This window comes from Eutrigla gurnardus (assembly GCF_963514095.1).
Source record: "Eutrigla gurnardus genome assembly, chromosome: 16".
Taxonomy (NCBI): domain Eukaryota; kingdom Metazoa; phylum Chordata; class Actinopteri; order Perciformes; family Triglidae; genus Eutrigla; species Eutrigla gurnardus.
The window spans coordinates 6030349-6057636 of NC_139927.1; the positions used below are offsets into that span (position 1 = coordinate 6030349).

General features: G+C 41.5%; 2 protein-coding genes across 4 annotated transcripts in view; both read right to left on the reverse strand.

The window, feature by feature from the left end:
• akap7 (A-kinase anchoring protein 7) overlaps positions 1 to 19387 on the reverse strand; it is a 33628-nt gene extending 14241 nt beyond the window's left edge. Inside the window, exons 1-9 of the mRNA XM_084030040.1 lie at positions 19312 to 19387; positions 18988 to 19219; positions 17877 to 18035; positions 17630 to 17784; positions 17202 to 17338; positions 15551 to 15711; positions 12852 to 12964; positions 12036 to 12082; positions 11548 to 11648 (exon numbers count right to left, since the gene is read on the reverse strand). Coding sequence (XP_083886166.1) covers positions 11548 to 11648; positions 12036 to 12082; positions 12852 to 12964; positions 15551 to 15711; positions 17202 to 17338; positions 17630 to 17784; positions 17877 to 18035; positions 18988 to 19171 — 1057 coding nt within the window. The 5' untranslated portion in view covers positions 19172 to 19219; positions 19312 to 19387. The remainder of the gene's footprint in view (positions 1 to 11547; positions 11649 to 12035; positions 12083 to 12851; positions 12965 to 15550; positions 15712 to 17201; positions 17339 to 17629; positions 17785 to 17876; positions 18036 to 18987; positions 19220 to 19311) is intronic.
• A 762-nt stretch (positions 19388 to 20149) lies between these two features.
• Positions 20150 to 24811, reverse strand: LOC311026737 (uncharacterized protein). 3 transcript variants are annotated; one of them, XM_084030434.1, is made up of 12 exons: positions 24638 to 24811; positions 24489 to 24557; positions 23532 to 23653; positions 23371 to 23431; positions 22757 to 22954; positions 22595 to 22636; positions 22349 to 22438; positions 22133 to 22204; positions 21932 to 22006; positions 21691 to 21768; positions 21118 to 21312; positions 20150 to 20978 (listed from the first exon to the last, which is right to left on the reverse strand). In XM_084030434.1, exons 1-12 carry the CDS (start codon positions 24696 to 24698, stop codon positions 20728 to 20730), a joined length of 1314 nt encoding a protein of 437 aa, XP_083886560.1. In that variant the 5' UTR covers positions 24699 to 24811; the 3' UTR covers positions 20150 to 20727. The 3 variants fall into 3 exon arrangements, with proteins under 3 accessions (XP_083886560.1, XP_083886561.1, XP_083886559.1); XM_084030435.1 differs by having other exon boundaries at positions 22349 to 22426; positions 22595 to 22642; XM_084030433.1 differs by having other exon boundaries at positions 22595 to 22642.
• Positions 24812 to 27288: the final 2477 nt, after the last annotated feature.

Below are 27288 nucleotides of genomic sequence, written 5' to 3' on the forward strand. Positions count from 1 at the left end.
AGCTGCTGCAGAACAATGAGGGAGATTGCTCCTCAAAGCTGTAATCAAACCACGAGCTGCATCGGTAATTATTCTCCAGGTCTCACATCATCTCATGTGAGCCGAAGCAGAAGCGTTCGACGTATCATCCTGTGGAAGATTCCCTTTGGTCTTTTATGGATTCTATTTTAATTTTCCTTCAACTGACCACTGACGTTGTGTAACAATGTGTTAGATAACGTCAGTGCTCGAGAGGTCTGATGATATCTGGATAAACTGTGCCACATGCTGACGAATCAGATCGCCCACTAATAATGTGCATTTGGATTATTGTCACTAGTTTGAGGTTTGAGCTTCACCGTGTTTGACTCCAGCTGTTTTCACATTCATCTCTCGAAGGTTTCTCAGGGCTTACTTTAAATCCGACTCTAAGGCGTGTTCGTGTGAGAGCAGGATTTACTTTGGAAGCAAATCATAGTCCAAAGTGAAACTGACACAAGTGCTATGATGACTTCAAGCTTCCAGCGCACACGCACACACACACACACACACACACACACACACACACACACACACACACACACACACACACACACACACACACACACACACACAGAATGGCTTTTTTCAGTAAGTTAAATGAACAATATTTGGTAATTCATAGATTACAGAAAAGTCGACAAATCCACAATCTTAAATCTTAAAACATATAAATGATAGATATAATGGCTTTCAGGCCATTTAGTGGAAAATCTGAATCAACACAGAAATAAACAAACTAGCTCTCTAAACATATACAAATAAATAAATTACTACTTTTTCATACTGTTGATCAGATACTAACTCTATCGACATGCACCACATTAAAAACAGAAACTTCCCATTCATAGCTTTTTCTTTAAAAAGGTCCTCTGTATTATTAATACAGCAGTTTACAACTATGTGTGATGTAAAGACAGTGGAGTTACAGAGAGTGAAGTCAGCCCTCTGTGTGTGTTGTAATCAGAGCTCCTCTGTGGGACGGCTGCACATCTTTTTAGTGCACGTGAGCGAGAGGCAAACACTGCTATCTCTGTTAGCTCTGTCGCCAATGTTAGCACTGTTATCTGCAAGCCATCGGCTCAGCCGTCGTCTTGTTGGGAGGCAAATTAAATCCTCTGAATTTGGAAATCGGGCACCGTGATCAATCCAGCGATGCTCACGACTAAATCTGTTTTGAATACAATCACAACCCTGCCACTGATTTCACGCCTGCGACGCGGAAAGAAACGTAGAAATTGATCAAAGTAGAAAAGCTAGCAAACATGATACGTGGTTTAAAATATTTAAAAAACTGGCTTTACATGAGATTTATGAGAAATGCATTGAACAGGATTTGTTAAACGTTGAATATGCACAGTTTTATTCGTGAGAAACTCAACGTACACATAAGGTTTTGTTTGTTTCCCAGAAAACTCCAAAGTGCACTTAAAAGTCTGTGTCGGCGGGAGGCTAATCAACACAAGGTTTAAGTGCATACTTCACGTTCAGTACTAGACGGCTGGTATCTGCAGTGAAACGACTCTTAACAAGGCTACCAATTAATCTCGTTGCAGAAGCTCATGATTTATACCCAGACAGTCACTTAGCGATGACGGATGAACTGCACAGCTTGAATAGGAACGCTGCTCTGCAAACGCACACAGAAACGACACCAGACTGCACACGAAGGGAATCGCGTGGTCACACTCTCTCACATGGACACTCCTTGTCCATCTGTAGGTCACAGACCATCATGGATGCAGAGCCACACACACACACACACACACACACACACACACACACACACACACACACACACACACACACACACACACACACACACACACACACACACACACACACACACACACACTGTGCACAGTCTATTACCACACTACATGCATGCAGTCCCTCTCCACACACTGAGTACATCAACCCAATTGGTCTCTTTAACCATGCACATCCACGCAGCGGAGGCAGGAGACACTTACTGATTTTCTCCTCCGCTTGGGAGAACGGGAAGCAGCACAGTTGACCCATGGCGTCTCCCTCCCTCTCCTCCTGTTCCCCTCTCCCCTCTGTTACCCCTCTTTCTCCTCTTCCCCGAAGACAGACTGATGGAGCGAAGGTCCCGCTTCTCCCCTCTTTATCTCCGCTGTATCGCCCTCGGTGTCCCTATTTCTCTTCCCCCTTTTTTTTGAAGGAGAGCGCGGACCCCGTGAGGATGGAGGAAGCAAAAGAACAAAAAAAAAACCTCCCTTTCCCCCCCACCCGCGCAGCCCGAAGAAGACGATGCAAGTCAGCGGTCGAGGGAAAAAATGAAACGAGCGGCTCCTTGCTCTCGCTCTACTTTGCACTGACACAGGGAGGAGGGGTGTGTGTGTGTAGAGGGAGAGAGAGAGAGAGAAGGAAGGAGGGAGGGAGGGAGAAAGAGAGAATGGGAGAGCTTGAATGTGTGTGTGTGTGTGTGTGTGTGTGTGTAGGAGACAACAGACAAAACAAGTGTAATTTGTTCATGTGTTTGAAGTGGAGAAAGCAGAGGAGGGGTTTGAATAAGATTAAAAAGTGTGTGTGCATGTGTGTGTGTGCGCGTGTGTGTGTGTGTGTGTGTGTGTGTGTGTGTGTGTGTGAGAGAGTAGGAGGGGTGTGTTGTGTGAGTAAGCTTCAGTAACTGTATATTCAAGACAGGGGCTGAGTGAGCAAGTGTGTGGAATAGGAAAAGGGAGCGGTATATATGAGGAGACACTACTGTGTGTGCGTGTGTGTGTGTGTGTGTGTGTGTGTGTGTGTGTGTGTGTGTGTGTGTGTGTGTGTGTGTGTGTGGGGGGGGGGGGGGGCTCCAGGCTCCACCTCCCCTCGTCAGCGTAGCTTGAATAATGGTTGTAGAATAGCCGGCAGCTGCTGACTGCTACTGCATGTATCTGCGTTATTTATGAGACCTGTAATGGGGTTTTTTTTGAGGCGGGCAAAAATACCCAAGGAATAGTAGGAAAAAAAATTGTATTAAAAAATAGGTCAATTTCAAGGTTAAGTGTGGATTTGGGTTAAGATGGTGGTCAGGAGTGCAAATAGATCACCCAAAGTGAGGTTCAGGGGAATATTGACTCACATGCTGAATCGATTTAATATGAAATGTACATTTCATGTTAACTTTTGTGGTGCAGTCATTAAATAAAAAATGTCATGAATAATAGATAACTGAGTCTGACCCAATGGTGTGGAGCAAGATCTGCTTCTATTTGTTCTTATATCATTATAATCTACATTATATGTATTTGGTTTTAACTATTATACAAAGCCTTGATCATTTTAAATGCGTTTATAAGAACGGATACTTTTGTCTCTTATCTGTTGATAGCACATCCTTAGGTAAACCTTGTCTAGCCTTCGCTGCCTCTAATAGGTCTAATTAAAAATGCTTATTTCATTCTTAAAAAAAAACACAATCTCGTCGCACAAGGCTGGCAGCATTGCTTGGTTATTTGCAAATTGACACTAGCTGAGCAATTTTGATGTAACACAAGTTGTGTTGCTGATGTAACGGCCACAAACGAGCGCTCGCCGTCGGGGCTCGGTTTAGTCTGGCGGCGTGAGCCGCTCGTGTTGCAACAAAGCTTTAACGACAGAAGAGAGCAAACAGAAATATATGCCGAGCTTCACCCATTATTCTAACTATTGCTGAAATGGAGAGAAATCATGATGAGATTCAAAAGAGACCATCAGTCAGCGATCACAACAAAAGTACCGAGGAGTATAAATGGAGTGTATTCATGAGAAACTTCATTTCTAAGTTCAATTTATTCAATAAATTGTACTTAAATTACTGTGAAAAGCAACTTGCTATAACTCTAGGCAGATACAAGTGTACAGAAATGCCCCAAAGATGTGTTTTTAATCAACAATTCAAAGAAATCAACCTCCAACTGAGATAACAGGAGCATTTTAAAATCTTTTCAAGTGAGTTATATACTAGATACTTATTTTGTTTCGGCGTGGAGCATTATGTGAAATAATTAGGACTGCAGCTTGAAAGGTGATGAGTGCTAACTAATTTTCAACCAGGAGGTCCTTGGTTCAAGCCCACTCAACATCCACCTTCAGCAGCTCCGCTGATGAGTCCTTCAGTGACACAATGAATCATCACCGATCCCAGGGATGCTTCTTTGCAGCTGTGTGTGTGTGTGTGTGTGTGTGTGTGTGTGTGTGTGTGTGTGTGTGTGTGTGTGTGTGTGTGTGTGTGTGTGTGTAAAAACCTTCAAGAAGAGGTTCTAATTAAAAACGCACGCATATATCCAGTCTCCGGGGTTAATGGCGGATTACAAAACGGGGGGGATAAGGCGACGTGAGTGTGAAGAGAGTGACATGTTACAACACACACACACACAAACACACATTATAGCACGTGGTTGTGTATTATGCACCGAGCTCAGCTGTGTGGAGAGACAGCGAAGTCTCCAACAGCAGCATTCAACACACAGCTGCCACTTTTCTTCCCGCACGCATATTTTTACAATCCGAATCCACTCGACCGAAACAGGTAGCGCTTCTTATAAACGGCGTGTAGTTTATAGCTATCTTAACGGTCTTGTTCACATTTCTTTTGTTTAACAGCGACATTCGGCCTACTTTTCATAAAAGGCCTCACAATGCAGAGAGAGAGAGAGGGAGAGAGCTGAGGAAAAAAACGCTGCAACAGTGTTGACTTTGTTTAACTGAAGGTCATCTCATGGTGCCTTGTCACAAGACAGGTTACGCACACAAAGAGAATAAAACAACGAACCGCATGCTGCAGACAACAGGGACGCCAGTCTTCTCTGCTGTTTAACAGCATGCTTACATGCACAAAAACACACGAATAATATGAAGACGGAGGGTGACATTATTTTTGCATTTCTACAAGACTTTTTTCTCGGTATCTGTATCGACAACAGTTACACATGCAGGTTCAGCCACACAGTAAAACACTGTGTACTTTAGCTACCAGGTCATTTAAGCATTAAGTACTCCAAAGGTACACAAATCAAACCGAGGCTCGTCCAGCATCGTTGTACGCACACTGAAAGTCATTCTGACTGCTATTATAGCAAGTATAGAAGAAATTTAGATTTTAAAATGTTAGGACTTCATGAAAGGGAAAAAAGAATAACAGCGTCTTATGTTATTTATGTCCAGCGTCTTATGTTGTTATTATTATTATTATAAGCTTCACACATTTCATTCCAGATTCAACACACAAAAGAAACAAAGCTGCTTGCTTTACAAACATTGTCGTACACGATGTGGTTCCCTTGTTGGTTTTTTGAGGAGCTCAGCAACACGTGAGTTTTATTTATTTTTTAATCGTGCCTATGTTTAAATTACCTCTACGAAAGCGTAGTTACAGTAAAAGCCTTTGCTTCTCTAAATTGACAAAATCACACACACACACACACACACACACACACACACACACACACAGTGAACACTCCAGGTTTTAGTACGCCCTTCAATGGTTTAATGCTCTGAATCGATTTGGTGAACATGCATTCACGCTGCGCCAGCGTTCTCTCACACTCCAGCGAACAAACTAACCATTCAGTAAGTTGTCGGGCTGAATGCGACCGCGCTGTGGTGTTTTTATTTGCTCATCCCGGCTGTTCAGGCCGTTACAGCTTCTCTGAATCAGTCGTAGACGTCAAGGCCGTGGGATTTTCCTGATATGTTCACTGCTGTGGGTTGTGAACCAATCCACCACATCGTGAGGTTGTTTGCATTATTTACAAACTGTCCACTTGGATTTGAATCAGCCAAGAGTAAACTATAGAGATTTGAGGATTATTTTTTTAAGTTTTTGAACTTCCAGTTTTCATGTTTCGAGATCAAGTTTATTAATACAGCTGCTTGTTTTCATGTCCTACATCGAAACAAGTACGTGTCCTAGATAATACGTTGACAGAACTCATCTAAATGAATCTAGAACACTAGAATAAAATGTTTAGCCAGACATTAAATACTGTGTGTAGTGGGTTTCCATTAGAGCCCGACCAATAAAGGATTTTGAAGGCCGATACCAATACAAATGTTTGTTGATTTAAAAGTCAGATATTCCGATATATCGGCCAATATATATATATATATTTTCTTTAATATCAGAAACGCGTAACAAAACATTAGTTATTTGTATTTGTATTTATGAGTCTTATGATAATGCAGTTTAAAAATAAACTTATTTTAGTTAGTATTAAAAGACTTGGTAAGCTTCATAAATATAACTTCAAACAAGACTGGAGTTCTATCAGGGTGTTTTTATTTTATTTTTTAAATATTCATTTATCAGCCATTATAAATGCAGATACCGATAGTTTGGAAAATGCCTAATATCGGCCCGCCGATATATCGGTCAGGCTCTAGTTTCCATTAACTCTCATCACATCTAGAGAAAACCTGAGGGGGACAATTCTCCCTTTTTTTTAAATCTTCATCTTCATCTTGACCCCCGTCGGCCTGCTTGGCCCTCTTTTAATATCAAACCTCAAATCTCTCATCTGCGTAATGTCACCTTCACTCAGACTCTTAATGTTCTCTCTCGCCGTGTGTCTGGCCAGCCTATCTGCACGGTTCATCTTCTCGTTTTAATTTAACTGCTTCCACTAGCGTATTTCTCCTCTCCCCTTCTGTCCCCCACACTCATTTATCATTCTCGTTTAATTCCTCGATCCTCTTCAATCTCCCTCGCTCGTCCTTCCATCCTCCCCGTCTGCTTAGGCTCTCAGCTGCTTTATCTCACACCCCTTCTATCCTCTTAGCACTCACTCCTGCGAGCACCGCGTCTTTCAGATGGTTATTGTTTGCCGCACTAAGTGTCGGTTAAGATAACAACATGAGATCAAACACTACCCGACTACAGGCTTTGCTGTTCTTGTGTTGCAATATTAAGAAAGCTTAGACGAGACGCCTTCAGGGCCCCATGGGTTGGATAGCTTCAGAGTATTTGCATCCAATAGGTGGTTGTTTTCCACGATGGCACATGACGAGGGATAAAACAAGGGAATAGCACATTCGTTGAGCCACTGAAGGGCAGAAGTCATGAGGTCTGACCGCGGTATTATGTGTTGCTCAGTGTACACTTTACATGAGCTGAATCGCTAAGTGTTTTATCACTAAAGGGGTGAGTGTTTGTGCTTTTCACCGTTTTTTCTTTCTCACAAACGTTCAAGAGGACGCAGAAAAAGTGGAAGCAAATGCAAATTAGTTGCTGAGTCTCATACTAATAACTAACAATGCAGTCAAAATGGTATTTATCAAATTCATTTCATCAATCCACCTCCACCCCATCATGTTTAATTTTAATATTGTAAGCACATACAAACATTAACTGTTGTTCTCATCATAAAGTAAATCTATCTTTGTGTTCTCTGTAAAAAGAAAAGAAACGCATTTTCATCAATATTACATTGACTCTGACGAATGGGCGTATTGAGGCCTTAATAATGTCTAAATACTGTTCGACAACCATGAGCCCCTACGTTTTTATGCATGCTTTAATATTTCCCCAGACATAAATTAGCCCGCTTGCATACAAATCATGAGCAAATCACGTCATTTGGCACTCGTGGCTGCCGACTCGAAAACGACGAGCAACGCCAAACGATTCGTTATACAAAGTCGAGCAGCACAGTCTGTACAATAAAACACCCTAAAGGTCACGGAGGAACAAACAAGCCAAGCACCATCATCATGCGTCCGCATGACGGTCTGAGTGCTGGGTATTGTGTGTTTGCTGTATATATTTATGCATGTATAAAATGCTTCTCTATGTAAAAGGTGAGTGTGTTCTGCGTGCTGTAAATACCAAAAGGTCGTGACGGGAGCCACATCTACCGCTCTGCTGAAAGACTATCATCTCCTCCCAGATCAGCTGGAAATGCCACACTGACCATTTGTGAGTGCGATCACAAACAAGGATGCGTGACTTTTCAAATTCCTTCCCTCAATTTCCACAGCAAACATATTTTAAGGCTAACGGAGTTTAAACAGCACAGATCCATTACCCGTCTCATAAACACATTCTTCTGCTTACATTAGTGAGGCGCGTGTGGAAAAAAAAGGATGAGATGAGACTGAAGTGTGTTTTGGATCGGAGCTCTAAACTTTCATCCGTCGGTCTAAACAGAAGGATTTCATAAAATGTATTTACACGAGTACAGAGAACAGCGGCGGGAGGAAGAGAAGGATGTGACAACAGCTGTGATCCTGATTTACAACCACAGCGTGGCTTCATGGGTCTGTTTCAGCTCATTGTTTGGTCGCCTCAAACTCCAGTGTTTGGATCGCGTGGGTTTCAGAAGCAGCGGGACGCTGTTTCCAGTAAAATGAAAAGTTTTAGACTGTACGCTGCTCAGCAGCAACCAGCTGGTGTGCATAGCGGTGAGCCACTCAGAAGGTGGAGACCAAAAACAGAGCAAAAAGAGTCAGTATTAGACTTTTGATAACAAATTCACTATTTTAACTTCAAAAAGGTGATAATCAGTGTTGTGTTATCTCGTTTCAGATGCTCTCAAAGTGTAAAAAAAAAATTTTTTTTTTTTTTTTTTTTAGCTACAGCTATTAAATGTAATTCCATCCTCTAATTTACATTTCTAGTTTTTATTATCAGTGGTGGAGTCCACAATTTCAGCACTGGACTCAAATGAGAGGGAGTAATGTGAGGCAGCATGTAATAACATGGCTGTTACTACTGTAGTCACCAAAATCCATCAGTATTGAAAACCAAAGGGTTATATGATTTTGTAGAAAAGATGCCATCAAAGGAAAACTCCCTTCTTGGTTTATTTCCCGTTTCCTCGCACTATCTATGCATTCTGTCTCTCTCCCCCATCCTCATAGAGAGTGACTACGTATTGGCTTGTATATCACAGGATATGTTGGGGATTATTTTGTCCGCGGATTAAGGGATTAACATATACGCACATAATCAGGCAGTGAACAGTGTCGCACCCCCAGAAAAACCACACCGAACCTCCGTGTGAGGAACGAGGACGTAGAGGAGGATAAATAACTAACCAAGAGATATGACCCCAAGTGACTCCTCCAATGTAATTTACATTGGATTAAACCTTGAATCCCGCTGCACCACCAATGTACAGCCCATCGTGTATTCCTACCTTTCATGCAGCCGCGGTTTGCCATTCATGAAAACGTGTGTGCATTTCTTATAATAACGAAGGCCCACAGTTGCATCTTTCTCCGTCCGCTCAGCGGCTACGAGCCTCACAGCCAAGACGTTCTCCTTCCCTGCATCATTTACCCGCCGCCAAGGCACTTTTTTACCAAGAGCATCGTAAAAAAAACAGCAGATCTGAGAGAATTTGCGATGCCGTCTGAAGAACCTGCACCTGCTGGTGAACTGAGGTGTACCGGCAGGAGCTGGTCCCCCGCTGTGGCGATGCTTCCCAGAGCCCCCGACTCTGAAATTACTTCTTATATACAGTCTATGCCCCTCAGTTACCACATGACCGGTTGATGAAAATGGAGCATTTGTTTGAAATAGTGATCTTGTTATATAGCAGCGGCGCTAATAATTCAGCAGCAGCACTGTGGTGCTGTATGCAGCTGATAGAATGAGTGCCCTATAGACACTTTAATCACACAGACAGCACCCATTATGACTTAAACCCTCCACACTCCTCCAGCACTACAACGTGACAGCATGCATTTGTGCATTCATAAATATGTATATAATGTTGTGAAAAACACTTGACAAAAACACAAGCTTTTAGATGATGAGAAGAAGTGTGAGGTAATCATCCTCCTGCTCCGTCGCTCGCTCACTCCCACACACACACACACACACACACACACACACACACACACACACACACACACAGTCGCTCTTTGTCTCTCGCAGACAGCTCAGCGATCCACAAAAACATTGTGACAGCCTAGTTCCACCAATGCTGACAGCCTCCGTCTCACACACACACACACACACACACACACACGCACACACACACACACACGCACGCACGCACACACACACACGCGCACACACACACACACACACACACACACACACACACACGCGCGCGACAATCAGCGTAGCTACTTCACAGATCAGAGATTTTGGGAGTCCCTGTCGAGTTGTGCTGATGTGTACTCGGGAGGTATTCACCAATCTTGTTATCGCCATGGTAACCCACGGTACCAGGGTGACAATTTTCCGTGTAGATGCATATTGGTGATGATCCCGAAAGACAAAATGCACATAAACCCATTTTCCTAAAATAAGTTTTGAAAAATGGCACAGTCGACATGTTTTTTTTTTCTTCCAATAAACAAACTATTATAACACAGGATGTGAAGGACAAGCCCTCGGGGCAGCTGCACTCCTTCATCCTCTCATCTTCTCCTCGGCTGCAGCTCTGTTGGTAATGTAAGTTACTCCAGTTTAAGGGCTTTTAATACTTTCAATACGAGCAGAAAAGTAAGCTTTTATTTTGGCTAAAGAGGTTTTGAAAGGATTTTGTTTGTCTCGTTGATCATCAGGAGGTTTGAATAAAACCCACAGACTACGCCAGCTAGTAGCTCAAAGCAAGGTTCCTGTCTTATAAATATTTTTTACAAAAACCCTGAAAGATGCCGCCTATTGTATCCAATCCAAGGGCACCATGTAACTTGTCAGCTATTTCAGCAGTAATGTGTTATTTTACTGGGAGCAGAGACTCATTAGGTTTTAATATATTCCATTACTGAGTACAGCCTCAGAAACAGACATCATTTTTTATCGTCAACAGTTTGTACTCCTGCACGCCTCTTTGAATCGTAACAAAGCAGTTTAATGATTAAATTATATCACAAACAATCATTTTTGCATCTCTTCCAGACACTTCTAATTAGGAGACGGTAGACACTGCCTTTATCACTGTCCATCAATCTTGGCAAAAGTACCAGCATGTGCTGCATCTCACATCCCCGTGAGGTCTGTTGCTTTTTTTCGCTTAAAATCTGATTCTGACAAACAGAAACGGATGCATTGATAAAATGAATCATCGTTCCTTTTAGATACACTGTACTCTTGTTAACTCCCTGCAGCGTTTGATCAGGTGCACGTCGATAATGCCTGTCTGGCTTCAACCCAAGTCTGACACTGATGAACAGTGACATCTAGAGTCCATGTGGGGCTGCACAGGGACGATATCCACTGGGTCCATAGCGAATACTTTCGCCAACTTCTGATAGAACTGGCAGGATGGATATGTCTAAACTGGGCAACCATTGTGTCCCCGTTGTGTTTGATTCGGCCGTATAAAAAAAGAAATAAATCCCAGTCACACCACCAGAACTCACTTGGGTATCTTATGGCTCATCCAACTTCATTAAGAGAGATAAAAATACATAATTGCACCAATTTATAACCCCATAATATGCTAATTTTACCCCACTGCAAACCAGCCAAGAGGAGAAACTCCTGTCCTTTATGTGAGCAGAGAGCTCCCTCTGGTGGCTCAACGTTGTACCTGATGGCCAAATACTCGATGTGTGTGTGTGTGTGTGTGTGTGCAGACGTACCGACTTGTAGTGAAGTCTCACTGTGGTAATATCCGTCTTGTTGCTTCTTTTTCAACATGGAACAAAGATCCACGCGTTCGACTGTCTGGTCTCCAAAGAACCTGAGTGTTGCAGAGAGAGAAAGAAAAGTGAGGGTTAGAAGAGTGTTGACGCCCGCAGTAGAAAGGTGGATGTCAGTCATCGCAGCCACTCGACAGCAAGGATCACTCAAATTAAAAGTGACAAACACATTAAGCTCCGTGGCTTAATATACTGGATCTATGTGTCAAACCAATTCTTATTTGTGTGATACAGTTGTTCGTTGTATAATGTTGAAAGATTGCCCCCCAAAAAATAAAGAAAATAAGAAAAAATGTATAAATAAATAAAAATAAATATCAATTACAGACTTTACTGCATCATCATAGAGTAAATTATTTCTCCCTCCTCCAGTTATCATGCAGTATATATATATATAAAGTGGCCTCATTGTCTGAACAAGCACCTACTTGTTTGTGTAGTTGGAGTAGAGGGCCGGCTCCACACGCTTTATACCCTGAGAGACACAAAGGGAAATTCCTGCTTGTCATGTTTATCACACTTTTTAGGACGTTCTCGACAGGATGCCGTCCGGCAGACGCCAGTCGGGATGCAGTGTTATCAGGTGTCGACGGGATGCTATCGTTCCTCTGCCTGCCTCCTTCTGACCGCTGCTCATCTCTTCTCATCTTCCTGTCCTCCCCCCACCTCACACTCAGATGTATAACCTTTTCCATTCCTTCAATCACACCACCTTTTTCCTCTCTGCCTTCTTCATATAACAATCCTAATCCACCCGAATAAACTATACAATGATTTACATTCCGTTTTCTTCTAAAATACCACAGCAGGTGTCTCATTCCCACGTGTTTTTTTGGCTGGAACAATAATTTGGCATCTTATTATTGGATGACATTTAACAGCCATTGACGAGGGGAATGAAAAGGATGGCTGGCGACACCGCGGCTGTTTTTGGCAGCTCCGTCAAAAGCCAGTTGTTACAAGAAAGCGAGCTACTTGGATGCGTATGAAAGCATGATTGTGATGAATAATGAAATGCAAATCTATGTTGCCCGGTGCCAGTGCAGCTTTAATGCTTTTAATTATTCTTTCAAATTCATGTATTCTGGGTCGATGGCAATTGTTGAACATAATATTTTATTTGTATGGTGAATTAATCACCACTTGGTCTCATAGTTAGAAAATCAATTAGCTGTTTTCTCATTTTCACAATGTAAGGACTTTAGCGTGTGTGTGTGTGTGTGTGTGTGTGTGTGTGTGTGTACCTGGGATCGTAGCTTTGATGCTCTGGACAGCTTCATGATGGTGAGGTGGGGTTCAAACCCACGATTGCCTTCTTGCAGAAGACCGTGCTCCTCAAAACGACTCCGTAACAACTCTGCAACGCACAAACACCAAAACGTGTACAAGCACACATTTTATTGATGAGTTGAAGGAATGTCAGTTAAAAAAATACGGGAGTAGGCATGGGACGATATGAAAATGTCATGTCATGATTATCCTGGCCAAAATAACTGCGTTTCACAGTATTATCCTGATAATCGTGAAAATATTCTTAAAAAACAGCATTAAAACAACTTTAAATTTTGTGAACATCCTTTTATTGAAAAACAAACACTCAAAACGATCTTAAACACTGTAATCATAAATCATAAGGTCTCCCTGCAGAAATCATGATACATAACATGTTTTGTTGTGTGAGTCTGGTTTGTTATTACAGGATACTTCCTGTATTTTCTGTCCCATCCATAGACAGGAGTCATGTGACAGAGGTCATGAGATCAACATCATGAGTACACTGTTCATCCACCTACACTCCCTCCCAATGGACCCTCTCACTCTTTTTTTAAAAGCCATAACAGGCGCAAAAACAGCTTTTTAATAGCATATAATTTGAGTTTATCGCATGAAGGCATCCGACCTGCAAGGACAGACGCACACAAAGACAAAGACGCACCAACTGAGGTGAAGAGGGAAAGCGTAGAGGTATTTTTAGAAGAGCAGCTCTACAGGGAGAGAAAGGTTAGTATCTAATCGATACCAGTGGTGGAGGGAGCAGACGAGAGGACAGGAGACTCTGACATCCTGACTTATCCTTATATTGCTTTTCCAAGAGCAACAACATGGACTTCTGCAGTAACTGAACAAAACTGATGCCCATCAATACATCGTCAAGGGTTACGGTTTATTCAAGCCTCTATTCATGTCAGCTAAGAGGCACAGTCTGATGGAGTACATCTAGATTTAAACATGATGACGCATGTTATATGTAAGAGGCAAGAAGACGCACCCTCCATCACGACCGTTCTCTGCTGGTATGAAAAACTCATCTCACGACTGACAAAAAATAACTTCCACGCACTTGCAATTAATATCTTTAACCAAGTTAATTATGTACGACTAAGGCCCTTGCAGCTCTCTCTCTCTCTCTGTAAAAGATTAAGCTGCTGCATTTCCCATTTATATCAAGTCCAGAGTTGAAATTCCTTTTGGGATTCGTCTCAGCTCGGCCATCACTAATATGCCAAATGTAGTGTTTGCTCTGCTCTGAGCAGTTAATACACTGGATGAGCGGTTGTGTGCAGGAATGCACGTTCCTACTTAAACAAATCCCTGCATATTTCTTATTAAGCAATTATGAGTGTGTGTGTGTGTGTGGGTGGGTTGGTGTTGCAAGAGCAGAGAATCCTCTTAGAAATGTGGGCTTAGTGTTTTTGCCAAAGGCACAACACAAAAACATACACGCAAATGCTTCTGCATGCACCCCCACACATGTACAGATGCAGAACGACAGATGTAAGAAAATAACTGAAGACGCGCTGCACGCACAACCCCGGGTGCGTGCGTGAATTCAGTATGCCAGTAAACACGAACGGAAAATCACACAAGCGTCATATTATTTAACCGGATCCACTTCCACCGTTTGAAGAAATAGGATTTGGATGTTGTTGCGCTGAATATCAAATCAGTGAAGAATACAGATCGTCTCACTCACATTATTGCATGATTACTTCATGGATATAGAATTTTGGTTAAAAGTTACAGAATCGAATCGTTCCAAAAGAAAATAAAAATCCTCCTTTGAATCGAACCGCCAACTACTGTATCGTTAATCGAAGTGAAGCTAAAGATTCACACTCCTACTTACTTATGATTAATGTTTTCATACGTTTAAGACTCTCTCTCCTGCCAGCAGTTAGTCTATTGAAAAATGTTAAAAATAACTGAGCAATGTTTAATTACATGTTTGTATTCAGCATAAAATATTATGCAGGACTACTTTTTTATAGAATAAATATGTTATTTTTCACCTTTCAGAAGAATACAGATAGTCTCACTCACATTATTGCATGTTTATTTCATGGATTTAGAATTTTGGTTACAAGTTACTGAATCGAATCGTTAGAAAAAAAAAATTGTCCTTGAATCGAATCGCCGACTACTGTATCGTTAATCGAATCACCCCTATAGTTGACTATTCAAGAACTAGAGCTCACATCCACTGACACGCAATTTTTTTCTTACTGTGTTTTATTAAAACAATTATACACACACAATGTAGTACTCAGGCCACAACACCATTCAAGACCAACTGTGAACTTTGAACGCGAGTTTGCCCACTCAGAATAACCCCACCATCTCCTAATACGATCTCTGACCTCTCACGACAGCGAGCCTCCGACCCATTAAAGTATCCATAAGAAAGACAAAAAAAATCCTCAAATCAGCTGGAAGATTCCACCGCTGACCCCAAGTTCACACGTCCCTCCACGGGGACACAAATGATAGAAACCGTATCACATCAACATCCTCTCATGACATTTATCCCATAAAAATACAGCACGAGACGCACAACAGGATGAACAAAAGTGGAATTCAATAAGCAGTGACACACGAGAGAGGAGTGTTGAAGAAGGAGAAAATCAACAAAGAGAGTGGAGAAAGTGAAATGTTTGTCACCGACCTGCCAGACCGTCCAGCGTGTGTCTGTGTTGTCCGGGGGCCAGGCCGACAAACACCACCTCCTTCCTGAAATGACCGATCCCCGAGAAGGGCAGCACCAGATCCCGCCCACCCAGCAGCTCAGCCAATGACGGCTTGACCTGAGCCAGCACGGCTGCCGCCCTGTAAGGATATATATATATATATATATATATATATACACATGAATAAATAAACAACACGCACACTAATTCACAACTTAATCCCCTCCCTCCCGCTCATATTACATAACGAGAGAAGCGAGTGATTACTAATGACACATTCTTCTACTCAGATTAAGCATCAGCGTCGTCACGTCGCATTGCCTGCACTTGCATAGCTAAAGACCCCCGCTTATCAAATGTGCGAATGAGAAATCGAGAACATGAAATCCACTATTTTTAACCACAAAATAGGTTTTCATATTTCTTTTGGTTCAACTTAAATACTCGATGTTTCCCTCAATGGTGCCACTAGTTTGTTTTGCACACTTTATGTCGTTATATGGGCCCTGTTACCATTACAGATTCAAATAAATGTGATGATTAACTTGAGTAGGCTTCATAACAGCCTCATGAACGCCACAGAATCCTTTCCATCCTCAGGCGCTGTCCTCCTTCAACACTGTTCCATTAAGGGAAAATAAACCTCAAATATTTATAGTCCGATCAGCCAGTTTTCCTGGAAGTGCTGAGAGGAAGAGATAAGCCGGAAGCAGCAACTAACGTGACATACCGGTAATTAGTCACTGCAGAACCCTGAAAAAACCCTGCATCCCCCGGTCGTCGAGCAGTAACCGAAGTGCGTTTATCATTACAGCAAACACGAGGAAGACCTATCTGATGCTGTGATGATGTACAGCGTCACACAGACTTAATGGGATTGCATTGAAGATCGATTCCAGTTCAGTATTTTAGCTGCGGTGAGTTTTATCCTGGGAGAGCAATACGATAAAACGAGAAGAGGATTTATTCTATCCTATATCACAGACTAGTCATGATGATCAGTGACTACAGAATATAATGTTCAGCACAAAGGTCTAATTACAGAAATATATCCTAACCGCTTGTCCTATCTTACTTAAGTTTCAAAAGGGAGGAAAGATCTCCCTAAATCTTCATATTACAGAACATCCAGGGTTCCTACAGCTTCAAAATATTTCGAAATCCCTAAATTATGACAGTTCTGTTATAGGTTAGACAGTACTTTTTTTTCCTTAATGCATTAAGGAAACGTGTTTCTGTAAAATCAAAGTACAGATGTTTCTGTAATGAGGCCCGAAATCTCTGCAAACCTGTCAAAAAAGCTGATCAGTATTCATCTGCATGCGTGTGTACAACAGTGGAGGGACAAATCAATAATGCAATAACGTATGCCCCATTCACATTTATTGATACACCAGCAATACTGTGTGATCTCTGAACTGGTGTGCTTTCTGGCGGCTCAACCTTTCCCAGTTAATTGTCTGCTTGACATTTAAATAATGACGTGTGTTCATGTTGTCGAGTGTGTTATGTATCGCTGTTTTATCTAAGCTGACCTGAAGAATCAGTAAAAGCTGAAAGCTCTGCAGGATTTATACAAATGACAGAACGCATGTTTGCATGTTTGTGTTTATGTGTGCATCCACTCACAGGTCTACTTGCTCCTGACCGGCCAGATGAGTGACTAACAGCGTGATGTGGAGAGTTGGGATGGGAATCATGGCTTTGGCCAATCGGGGCTCCTGCTGAAGCACCGCCTCTTGGACCTCGCCCACCGCTGAACTTATCTGTCATTGGATACGTTTACGTTCAGTCAGCAGCCGGCGGATGCGTCAATAGATGATGATAAATCAATGGTCATTCAGAGGAGCTTTTTGTCAGCAAGCATGTCATTGATTCAGTGTTTTTATCTGTCAGGTTATTGAATCATTAAAAAAGAAATATCTGGAATGATATTGTCAATTTCATAGCTACGTATAAGAGCAATTCAATTAAATGATTCATTGATGAGATATGAACATGAAGAATCTGCATGATCATTAAAGTACACAAGTACTAATAGTAGTAGTAATTCCTACCTGTGTGTTCGTGATGGGGATGGAAACAAAGTAGTTTGGTCGTTTGCTCTCCTTCTTCTTTTTCTTCTTCTCTGCATCCTCTTCACTGTCCACTCGCCCTCCACTGTCTCCTCTCTTCCTCTTCCTCTTCTTCTGGGTTGAGTCTGTGCCGGAGACTAGAGAGAGAAAGAGCAATCAGAAGCTTTTAAAAGTAACTAAGTTGTAATTCCAAGATTCATTTAAACATAATAATCATAGAAATACGTACATCCAAGCTCTTTCCACACGGTGGGGCTGGCCAAAGAAAACGGAAGCTCCGACATTAAATTATCCAAAGTATCGGCCGACTTGAGCTGCTTCTTCATTAATTTCCTCTTCTCCCTCCTCGTCTTCCTCTTCATCTTCCTTTCATTTGATGCTGCTTGAGCTGCCAAGAAACTAAATAAATTACAATACAAAAAACACGTGTATATGTGTATATATACACACACACACACATGCACGCTACATGCAGAAGTTATACAAGTCAAAATGCTATTTTTGGTCCACTTTCAAGTGCTGGCAAGACAACGCAAGACCTATTTTGTGTTTTGAGCCGAGCCACCAGAAGGACCAGTAACTAATCTTCATCGTGCAGCTGGATTTGGTACACCAGAATTACTTTTTATGGCCATTTGAGCAGCAAAGTGCAATTACTTAGGCCAGATGGGTGCAGGATACTGAAGCTCCAAAGCTTGTTTCACTCCCGTGAAGTGCAGTTTGCAATACATTGCATGGGAGTTTGTGTCAGATTAGGAATATCACGCGTCTCACGACGTCAGACAGTTGAAAACGTCACTGGAGTTTCAGAATTTTTACTGCAAAACTGTGTATTTTTAGGCACATTAGTTAGGATAAGAAGACATGAGAATAATTAAGAAATACACGTGCAAGTATGGGAACATTTCCATATAATACCAGGTTATAAACTACATTAATAGACTAATATTATACATTATTCCCCCATCACATCACAACTCATATGAAATGAGTCCACTGTGGCCTACAGGTTATTACACTTTAACATATCGCACAATGACATTACATTAATATCGCACTTCTGTATTAAGTATTTCATATTTAACTATAACATGCAGGTTTCTTTTATGACTTATTTGACTTTTATTGCACACCGATTACTATAACAGGCTGCTATACGATTTGGAAACCACCAGATGTCATTGTACCGTCAAATCTTTTATTCACCACTATTAGAAAATAAAGCACCGAAAGCGTTATATGGCTCATCCATCCATCACTGGAGAAACCTCCCTCTGTCCATCTGGTAGAATAAACTACTGTGTTAATAGAAATTAAACAGGTGCTCAATTAAACCTCACCTGACACTGTGGAGGCTCCGGTGTCTGCATCCCTCTGACCTGGAAGCATCCTGTTCAAGTCTTTAGACCCACTCTCCTGTGCAATCACACCACCAGCACCCCCCTCCTCCTCTTCCTCCTCTTCATCGTCATCATCTGAGGCAACTTTGGTGTCTTTGGTGTAGGAAATACTGCCTTGCTGCATATCACACGCAGACAGGGCTGAGCCTAAAACAGAGAGGGATGGTGTAACCTGGATCACAACCATCGTCGCACTGTTGTTAACTGATATGAGAACAGCATGAGGTGGTTTATTTTTTATTTTAAATACTCTTATTTCATTACCTTGAGTCGGAAGCGGTTTGCAGCTGGCTCCGGTGCGTCTACGTCACTCCAGTAACCGGTAGCTTTTGAGTTGAGCCTCCGAAGTGAAGAAAAAAAACTCTGTAAACAAACACTCCTCGGACACGTCGATCTGCTCGAGCTCAGCAGCGCAGTGAGCATGACACACGGGCCAACGTCACGAATTTAAGCTTACGTACAACTGACGTCAACAGATGGCTAGCCGGACAAACATGACGGCTAAGTTAACCGCAGCTAAGCTAGCCTCAAAAACAGAATATAAGCCTGCAACTCTTTCTTTGGAAGCGTTTACCTCTGAGAAAACTCTGGAAACAAGATTCCCAACACCTGTTGGAATGAATCAAACTGCCATGCCGCAGTAAGTCAACGCTACATCTGTTGAGCTAGCTAAATGCTAGCTAACTGGACGTGCAGCTAATTTAATTACGCGCGATATTATAATTTTTGGTAACTTGTCATTGTGTCGTTTGGACAGAAAGCTGGTGGAAGTCTTTGTCAGAAAAAAAAAATCCTAAGAAATTGAGGGGAAAATAATATTTAGTTCCACAGCACACTCCAACTTTGGATGCCGACTGGAAGCAGCTTCTGTATGTAAACAATACTCGAACTTCCGGTCGGCTTTTTCAGAATAAAATAGCTTATCGCTTTCCAGAATAAAAGCATCGTGAACTTGCCCTAGTTCAAAAATTCAACACTTAACATTTCAGCTATTAGCTAATTCATGATATAATCAAAGTGAATTACACTATCTATGCTGAAAAGATGAATCACCTTCATAAATATGTGATGCCATCAAAGAAAGGGCCACAGACAATATAAATACACCCACAACAGTTTATTGAAAGTATTAGGTATATTAATCGTCACACTTTCTGCGACATTTACTGTAAAGGGAAAAACAAAAATACACATTCAAGCTTGAAAGCAACCATTGTGTTCATAATAAATCTTCATTGTTTACATTAATTGTTGAGTATGTCCTAAATATATACACAGTGGTCAGTTAGTGAGCTTGGTGACACCATTTAATCACTTAAGTCATAATAACTACAGAAACAGTAGCAACTGGGAATAGAACTTGGAAATATGATTCCAGGAAAAGCCTTTTATCATAAGTGTGATGGTCAACGGCAGCTCAAATATTCAATTCAATATGTTTTTTCTTAGATCTAGAACATCTGACAGATATTTTTTTAAACTTTCCGTTTAGCTTTTTACACCCACGATTAACATGAACACTAACACCATTAGACCACAATCAGTGGCTGATCTGATTGTACCACAAAGGATAAAATAATGTTTTCTGCAATTGGTAACTCAATCAATTTTGTCCATTTCATTTCCTGATATACTATCACCCCAACACTGCTAAGGATACTAACCAATCCACTAACTGGTTTACCGCCTGCTAAAAATATTAAAAATGCTGCTGTTGGCAACATCTGAACTCTGGCACTCCAGTAATTTGTTTCGTATCTCAGAGACGGCAGCGTTATTCTGTTCACACTTCACTAATCCACGTATTGTCTCGTGGTAGAAGACGTTGACGTACAACACAACTTTAGCATCTTCGGGCCATGTTCTCCCAGATGGCGTGAACTTGACCTCACGCGTGTGATGCATCAACACCAGAATGACAGGTTTATCATCTGAGGACAAAAGAGAGGAGGGAGAATGAAATAGGAGGGAAAAAATAAATTGCAAAGGCAATTCTGAGACAAAATAATAATGATTCAGTCAGAAAGAACCTTGTAATTCAAAATGAAGACTGAAAAAACATTCCCTTACCTTTAATAGTGGTCATGGCTGCCTCAACATCTGCCCCAATGCGTGAACTGATCGGGCAGAAGACAAAAGTGATCTTGTAATCCTGATCCCTTTGAATGAGATTAACCTGACCCCGAACTTGATCCTTCACTTGCTCCAGCAGCTTCAGATGGGTACCAAAGGTTTGACCGCTGACGACCATCTGATACGCCAAGTCTGCAGAAAGAAGATGTGCATGAGACACAGAAAAACCAGATAAAGCTTTCAAAACATAGTTTTAGAAACTCTACTTTCAACAACAGGGACAACATTTAATAAGACCCACTATAATCACACCGAAATAGAGCACAATATTGCTATAAGGAAGGTTATTAGTTAACCCTCCTCTTTAGAATACCATACTGACACATTAGCTTGCAGAGCTAACACATCAAAGAGGCTCCTGGAGGGACAACAACCTAACATTTAACTGCTGAGCGTCTAATTAGCATACACTGGGTGCTTTTAATTAGGCTATCATCTCCTCAGTTCCTCTCCTCGCATCTCATCCTGATTGTAATAGAAGAGTGTGAAGGGGAAGGAAGTCAGATTTACCTCGTGGTCTGTGGGTTCGGCCACCGCTTGGACCAGGACGGTGCACCGTTGGACCACCGGCATGGGAGGGACCCGGACCTGTCAGACAGTCGAACATAAAATGTGCAAATGTACTTCCTGACTTCAATAATACATGATTTAAAAACCTATTGTCAGAGAGACCTTCATTCTGAGTGGTTATGGACGCTCAAACTGAATGCTAAATCATTAAACGTGTCATGAGACTGTGGAAGAGATTCACCTCGTCCTCGATGGCTGTCACTTTGGACATATTGGGACTCCAGAGCTGAGGTACTTGTGCCACCTGGCGGAAACCCTGTTAGGAATAACAGCACAATGCAATTACTCAGATTCCTGCATGATGAGAGAACTCAACCAAACGGACCACATTAACGGGCCTTAATAAGAGAAAATCTTATGTCATGGAAGAAAGTAGATTTACCTGGTGGTACATGTGGATAGCCACCAGGGGGGTTAGTAAGGAGATCCATTGGCTCACTTGAATCTGGGGTACCTGGTAAAGAGTCATGTGTAAATGTTCTTACACACTTCATTTAAAAACCTCCTCTAAAAGAAACCTTCGTTTTGAGTTATCAAAGGAAGCTCAAACTGAATACTAACTCATAAAACATGTCATGAGAGTGTGGAAGAGATTCACCTCGTGCTCCTTGTTGACGGCCATAAGGATGGTCAAAGAGGGACTCCGTTAGACCACCGCTAGCTGAGCTACTTCCACCTGACAAAGACCCTGTTGAGAAAATGACAAAATGCATCTATTGACCCCCAAAAACCAAAATAAACTAAAACATATCAAGTAAATTAAGGAGGGATTGTTCCAGTAAAGTACAGGTGGTAATTTGGGTAAATGTTACACGTTGATGTGAAGAGGAAGTAAGTTACTTACTTTGTAGTCCTTGTGGTTGGCCACCAGTGGAGTCGGAGGGACCTGCACCTGGGAATAGTAGATAGTAATAGTGGGTCTGTAATAGTAGAATATGATGATAATAACGGAGTCTCATATATTACTCGTACATGAGAGTGTGAGGCGGCGGCCGGTGAGATTCACCTTCTTGTGGACGGCCGTCAGCTTGGCCATCGTGGGACTCCACGGGAGTGGCGGACTCTTGATGTTTCTGATCTGTGCTGAATTCCTGCAGAACAGCGATGTGAGCGTCGAGGAAACTCTGGACATTGTTCATTTGGGACTTCATATCCTTCAGGACGTGGAGGTAATCCACCAGGACGCCATTGGTGGCTAGAGCAGCTGGAGAGAGAGAGAGAGACGATCAGAGCAGAATCTGGATGACAATGTAATAATAATAATTACCAAACCGGGACCCTTAAGTGTACATGGGCAGTTCAGCACCATGAACGGCACCTGAGCAGATGGAAACAATTGTGTTTTGTATCTCAAAATGGGTCATTTACAAAGGGAGGAGGAATCCTCTTTAGAAAAAGACCCACTTTGTTTGACAGTTAAATGTTAGCATATTCACTGATTCTGTCAGGAGGAGCCGCGAGCTTCATAGCAACGGCCTTGACAACGGCACACTGACTGACATATGAGCGTTGAATTCAGGACAATCTGTGAGTGAATGTTGAAATCGGGACATTTTGAGTGTTTGAAAAGCAAAATAGCTGAAAAATGTGAAAGTAACAGCAAAGCAAAGCTGTACATACCCTTCAAAGATTCACGTGGGATGAAGTCCTTCAGTCCTTTAAGGAGCTCATCAAATGGCTTCTGAAACAAGTGTTTTCAATGGAGCGTTCGACTTGTTTCCATGTTTTTATTCATTCAGATTTAAATCCCTCCTTAATCTCATGCCAACTTGTTAGCTCACCTGCTTGTGTATTATTTGATAGATGGTCTTTCTCAGTTTGAACTTCTCGTGTCCAGGAAACAGCTCGTGCAGGTCTTCCCGAGTCAGCGCCCTGAGGTCTGAGTCGGTGTGTAAATCTGCCCCTGCAGACAAAAACAACATTTTCAAGGTTTTACCTCAATACGTTCCTCTCTGTGGACGTCTGATTGAAGAACGGTGCCGTCTATGACATGCTTAGAGCTACTGGACCGAGCATGAACTGAACATTAGTCAACCTACGATATGAAAATGTCACGTCACGATCATCCCGGACAAAAATAATGGAGATTCACGATATTATCACAATAATCATCCAAATGTCCACAACATCCTTTATAGTGAACAATGGATTCTTCTTAAAGCTATGGTCTACATTCTGAAAATCGAGGCGGGATGACGAGGAGCAGGGGAGACGAGGGGATTGGATGGAGGGTACGAGCCAATGGGAGCCTTCGGGAGCAATGGCTCCCATTGGTCAATTTCTATGCAGGCCTACGGCTGATAGACTGAATGGATTTTTTTTTTTAGACCATAGCTTTAAATAAGATGGATCATGAATCACATTCTGCATAAATACAGGTTAATACATTTAAACTATATATTTTTGAATCACAAAATAATGGTGGCTTTGTCACTTTTAACAATATTTACAATAATCCTAATAATGGAAAATCACCACGATCGATTACTGTGAGTTTTTTATTATTATTATTATTATTATTATTATTATTATTATTATTATTATTATTATGTGCAATTCAATCCTATATCCACCCATCCATGTCAGGGAGCCTGAAATAAATTATACTCAGTTTCATGTTTTAAACTACTAAAACTATAATTTCACAGGAGGTGTGGGAAACCTATTTCACATTTCAGACCTGCACCAACGTCACAGCTTCATACTGTCATTGTGTTTAATGGAACACGATGACTTACCTTTCAACACGTCCGCAGCTGCTTGGCTGCTGTGCCTTATTTCCTTCATTAACAGTGACATGGCTTCTCCTGTGGAAAGAGAAGACAGACATTATGTCTTCTTGTAGTTTCTCTTCTGTTGCTGGATTATAAAAGAAGAGGATACGAACCTGAAGGAGTGGAGGACGAAAAGAAAGAGAAACCTGGAAACGAAAGACCAAATCTTGACATTGAATTTGGTCGATTTGCATCCGCTGAAGTTAGCTTTAATTGATTTCACCAACATATAAATAAAAACAGCCCAGCTCGTTCGTCACAATCGCCCCGTTTACAGTGAACAGAAAGTGAAACTTAAAAACAGATCTTCTTCTACTTCGTGTTTTTAATGCCGGCTCCGGAATGCTTGCATTACCGCCACCTAGTGGACTCACGCTGAACTCCTCCGCTTGCTCAATAAAACCATTCCTCTCAGCTGCTTCTCCATAATAAACCCCCACAAGAGCCAGAAATCCGCCGCATCTATAATTATGTCAATTTTCCTCAGATTTACTTTCTACTCCAGCGCTGCGGTTAATTACCTCCCTCGTCCTGTCTCACCTGCTGCTTATTCCTGTCTGTCTGGACAGGAGCCTCCCACACTCCTGCTCACTGGTACCACGTGTGAAAACACACAGGGTTTGTCAATCATAGACCAGACTCTCCATTATGGAGCTGTCTGTTAACCACTTGACATCCACTCCATTAAATACACATTTTATTGGAGCTTAGTGGAAACAGGATTGTATACCACATGTACTGTGTTGTTCATTGGGCTACATATATAAATATATATGTATATTTTTTTTTTGCATAAAACATGCTTGGTCTATGCATATGGATACAAAACAATGAAGACACACAGCAAACTATGATACTGATCATCTATATCAAATCAAAAGTCTCGTCCCTTCGATGGGGATCAGTCTCAGGTCTTTGTCACCATAGATCCTTCCAGCTGTTTCAGTAGCGCGTCATGTTCACGTCTACAGGCAGGGGGCAGCACTGCACAGCTTTCATTATACCACCATGCAAAATCTTGACCTGCTGCTCAGATAATTCACTGCCACGTCACCTTCAGTGACATTAACATCTAAACAGCAATCAACCAAATCTATCTATCTATCTATCTATCTATCTATCTATCTATCTATCTATCTATCTATCTATCTATCTATCTATCTATCTATCTATCTATCTACCTACCTACCTATCTATCTATCTATCTATCTATCTTACAGTCACCGATTGAGTGCAGAGAGCAGAGAAATCAAGAAAAGCCAAGGCACCAAATCCGACGTGTTTGTCTGTTGCGTCCAGTGTCACTCAGCCTCAGTATCTCTGCAGGTTGCTGGAAGCCGAGGCTTGTCTCAGACGCTGACAGCAGGTGAAATGTTTTTTTCTTTTTCTCTGCCTTGTGCCTTTCTGCAGGGGGCCGACAACACCCAGTGGCTCCGCTTAGTCTCCCTCCTGCATGACAGCAGAAAAAAAAAACCCTGGTTTTATGCGGATCTGACTGCGTAATGTAGCGCTCTCTGTGTAATGACATGCAAGTCAGTTGGAGACAGTGGGAATGTGTGACTGCTCCAGATGGTTTTGATATGATATTCAGTGTTTGAAGCCCCTTCAGTGGCACCTTCAAGCAGAACAGAAAAATGAATAATGACAATGGTAAGGTTGAAGGTGTATTTGCGATGTCTGCAGCCAAAGTGTTTTGACACTTTCAGCTTGAAAACATTATGAAATAAAACATGTTTGTGATCCAACTGTTGGTTCAGCGGTGGCAGTGGCATAAACTGTCCAGAAGATGGTAATCAGATATCAGAGGTCCATCTGTTTTACTCAGAAAAACGACGCATGGACGTTCAGAGGGAAGGTTCAGGGGACGGTTTGGCCTCCAGCCTGATTTGGAGATCAGCTCTGCAGTCCATCGGCAGATTTACGGTCGGAGCCAACCGTTAACATAGACAGATGTCTCTCAGTCCGACTTACTGATGTCGTTTACCAGCATCAAGATTACAAACATGTTGATTCTGAGTAAGAAGGAAGAGATTTATTTAAAAAAAACAGAAATGCTTCACAATAAAAGCCCCCAGAACAAAATATCGATAGATAGATAGATAGATAGATAGATAGATAGATAGATAGATAGATAGATAGATAGATAGATAGACAGACAGACAGACAGACAGACAGACAGACAGACAGACAGACAGACAGACAGACAGACAGACAGAGATAGATAGATAGATAGATAGATAGATAGATAGATAGATAGATAGATAGATAGATAGATAGATAGATAGATAGATAGATAGATAGATAGATAGATAGATAGATAGATAGATAGATAGATAGGTAGGTAGGTAGGTAGGTAGGTAGGTAGGTAGGTAGGTAGGTAGGTAGATAGATAGATAGATAGATAGATAGATAGATAGATAGATAGATAGATAGATAGATAGATAGATAGATAGATAGATAGATAGATAGATAGATAGATAGATAGATAGATAGATAGATAGATAGATAGATACTAATAATGGGAGATTACAAAATGCTTCACACAAGGCGACAAAAGACAATAAACAAATGATAAAATCGACAAAACATTTCAATATATTAAACATTGGGTAAATAAATAAAGAATGTGGGTAAAATCAGGAAAGGTTCTCTGATAAAAGTCTGTTTAAAGAAGAGACTTAAGGTTTTTACAGTAAAGGTCAGTAATAAAAAAGAGCATTGAAGTAATAAATCAAATGTTAAAGTCAATGTAAAACATACTGGA

What these genes read in the sequence shown, in the direction of transcription:
- LOC311026737 (XM_084030433.1), bottom strand. Translation starts at nt 24,698, where the DNA reads ATGTCAAGATTTGGTCTTTCGTTTCCAGGTTTCTCTTTCTTTTCGTCC. An exon ending in CCCACGTGAATCTTTGAAGG is followed by an intron (nt 22,955 to 23,370) that starts GTATGTACAGCT and finishes CTCTCTCTCCAG; the next exon opens with CTGCTCTAGCCACCAATGGC. An exon ending in TGACGGCCGTCCACAAGAAG is followed by an intron (nt 22,643 to 22,756) that starts GTGAATCTCACC and finishes TACTATTCCCAG; the next exon opens with GTGCAGGTCCCTCCGACTCC.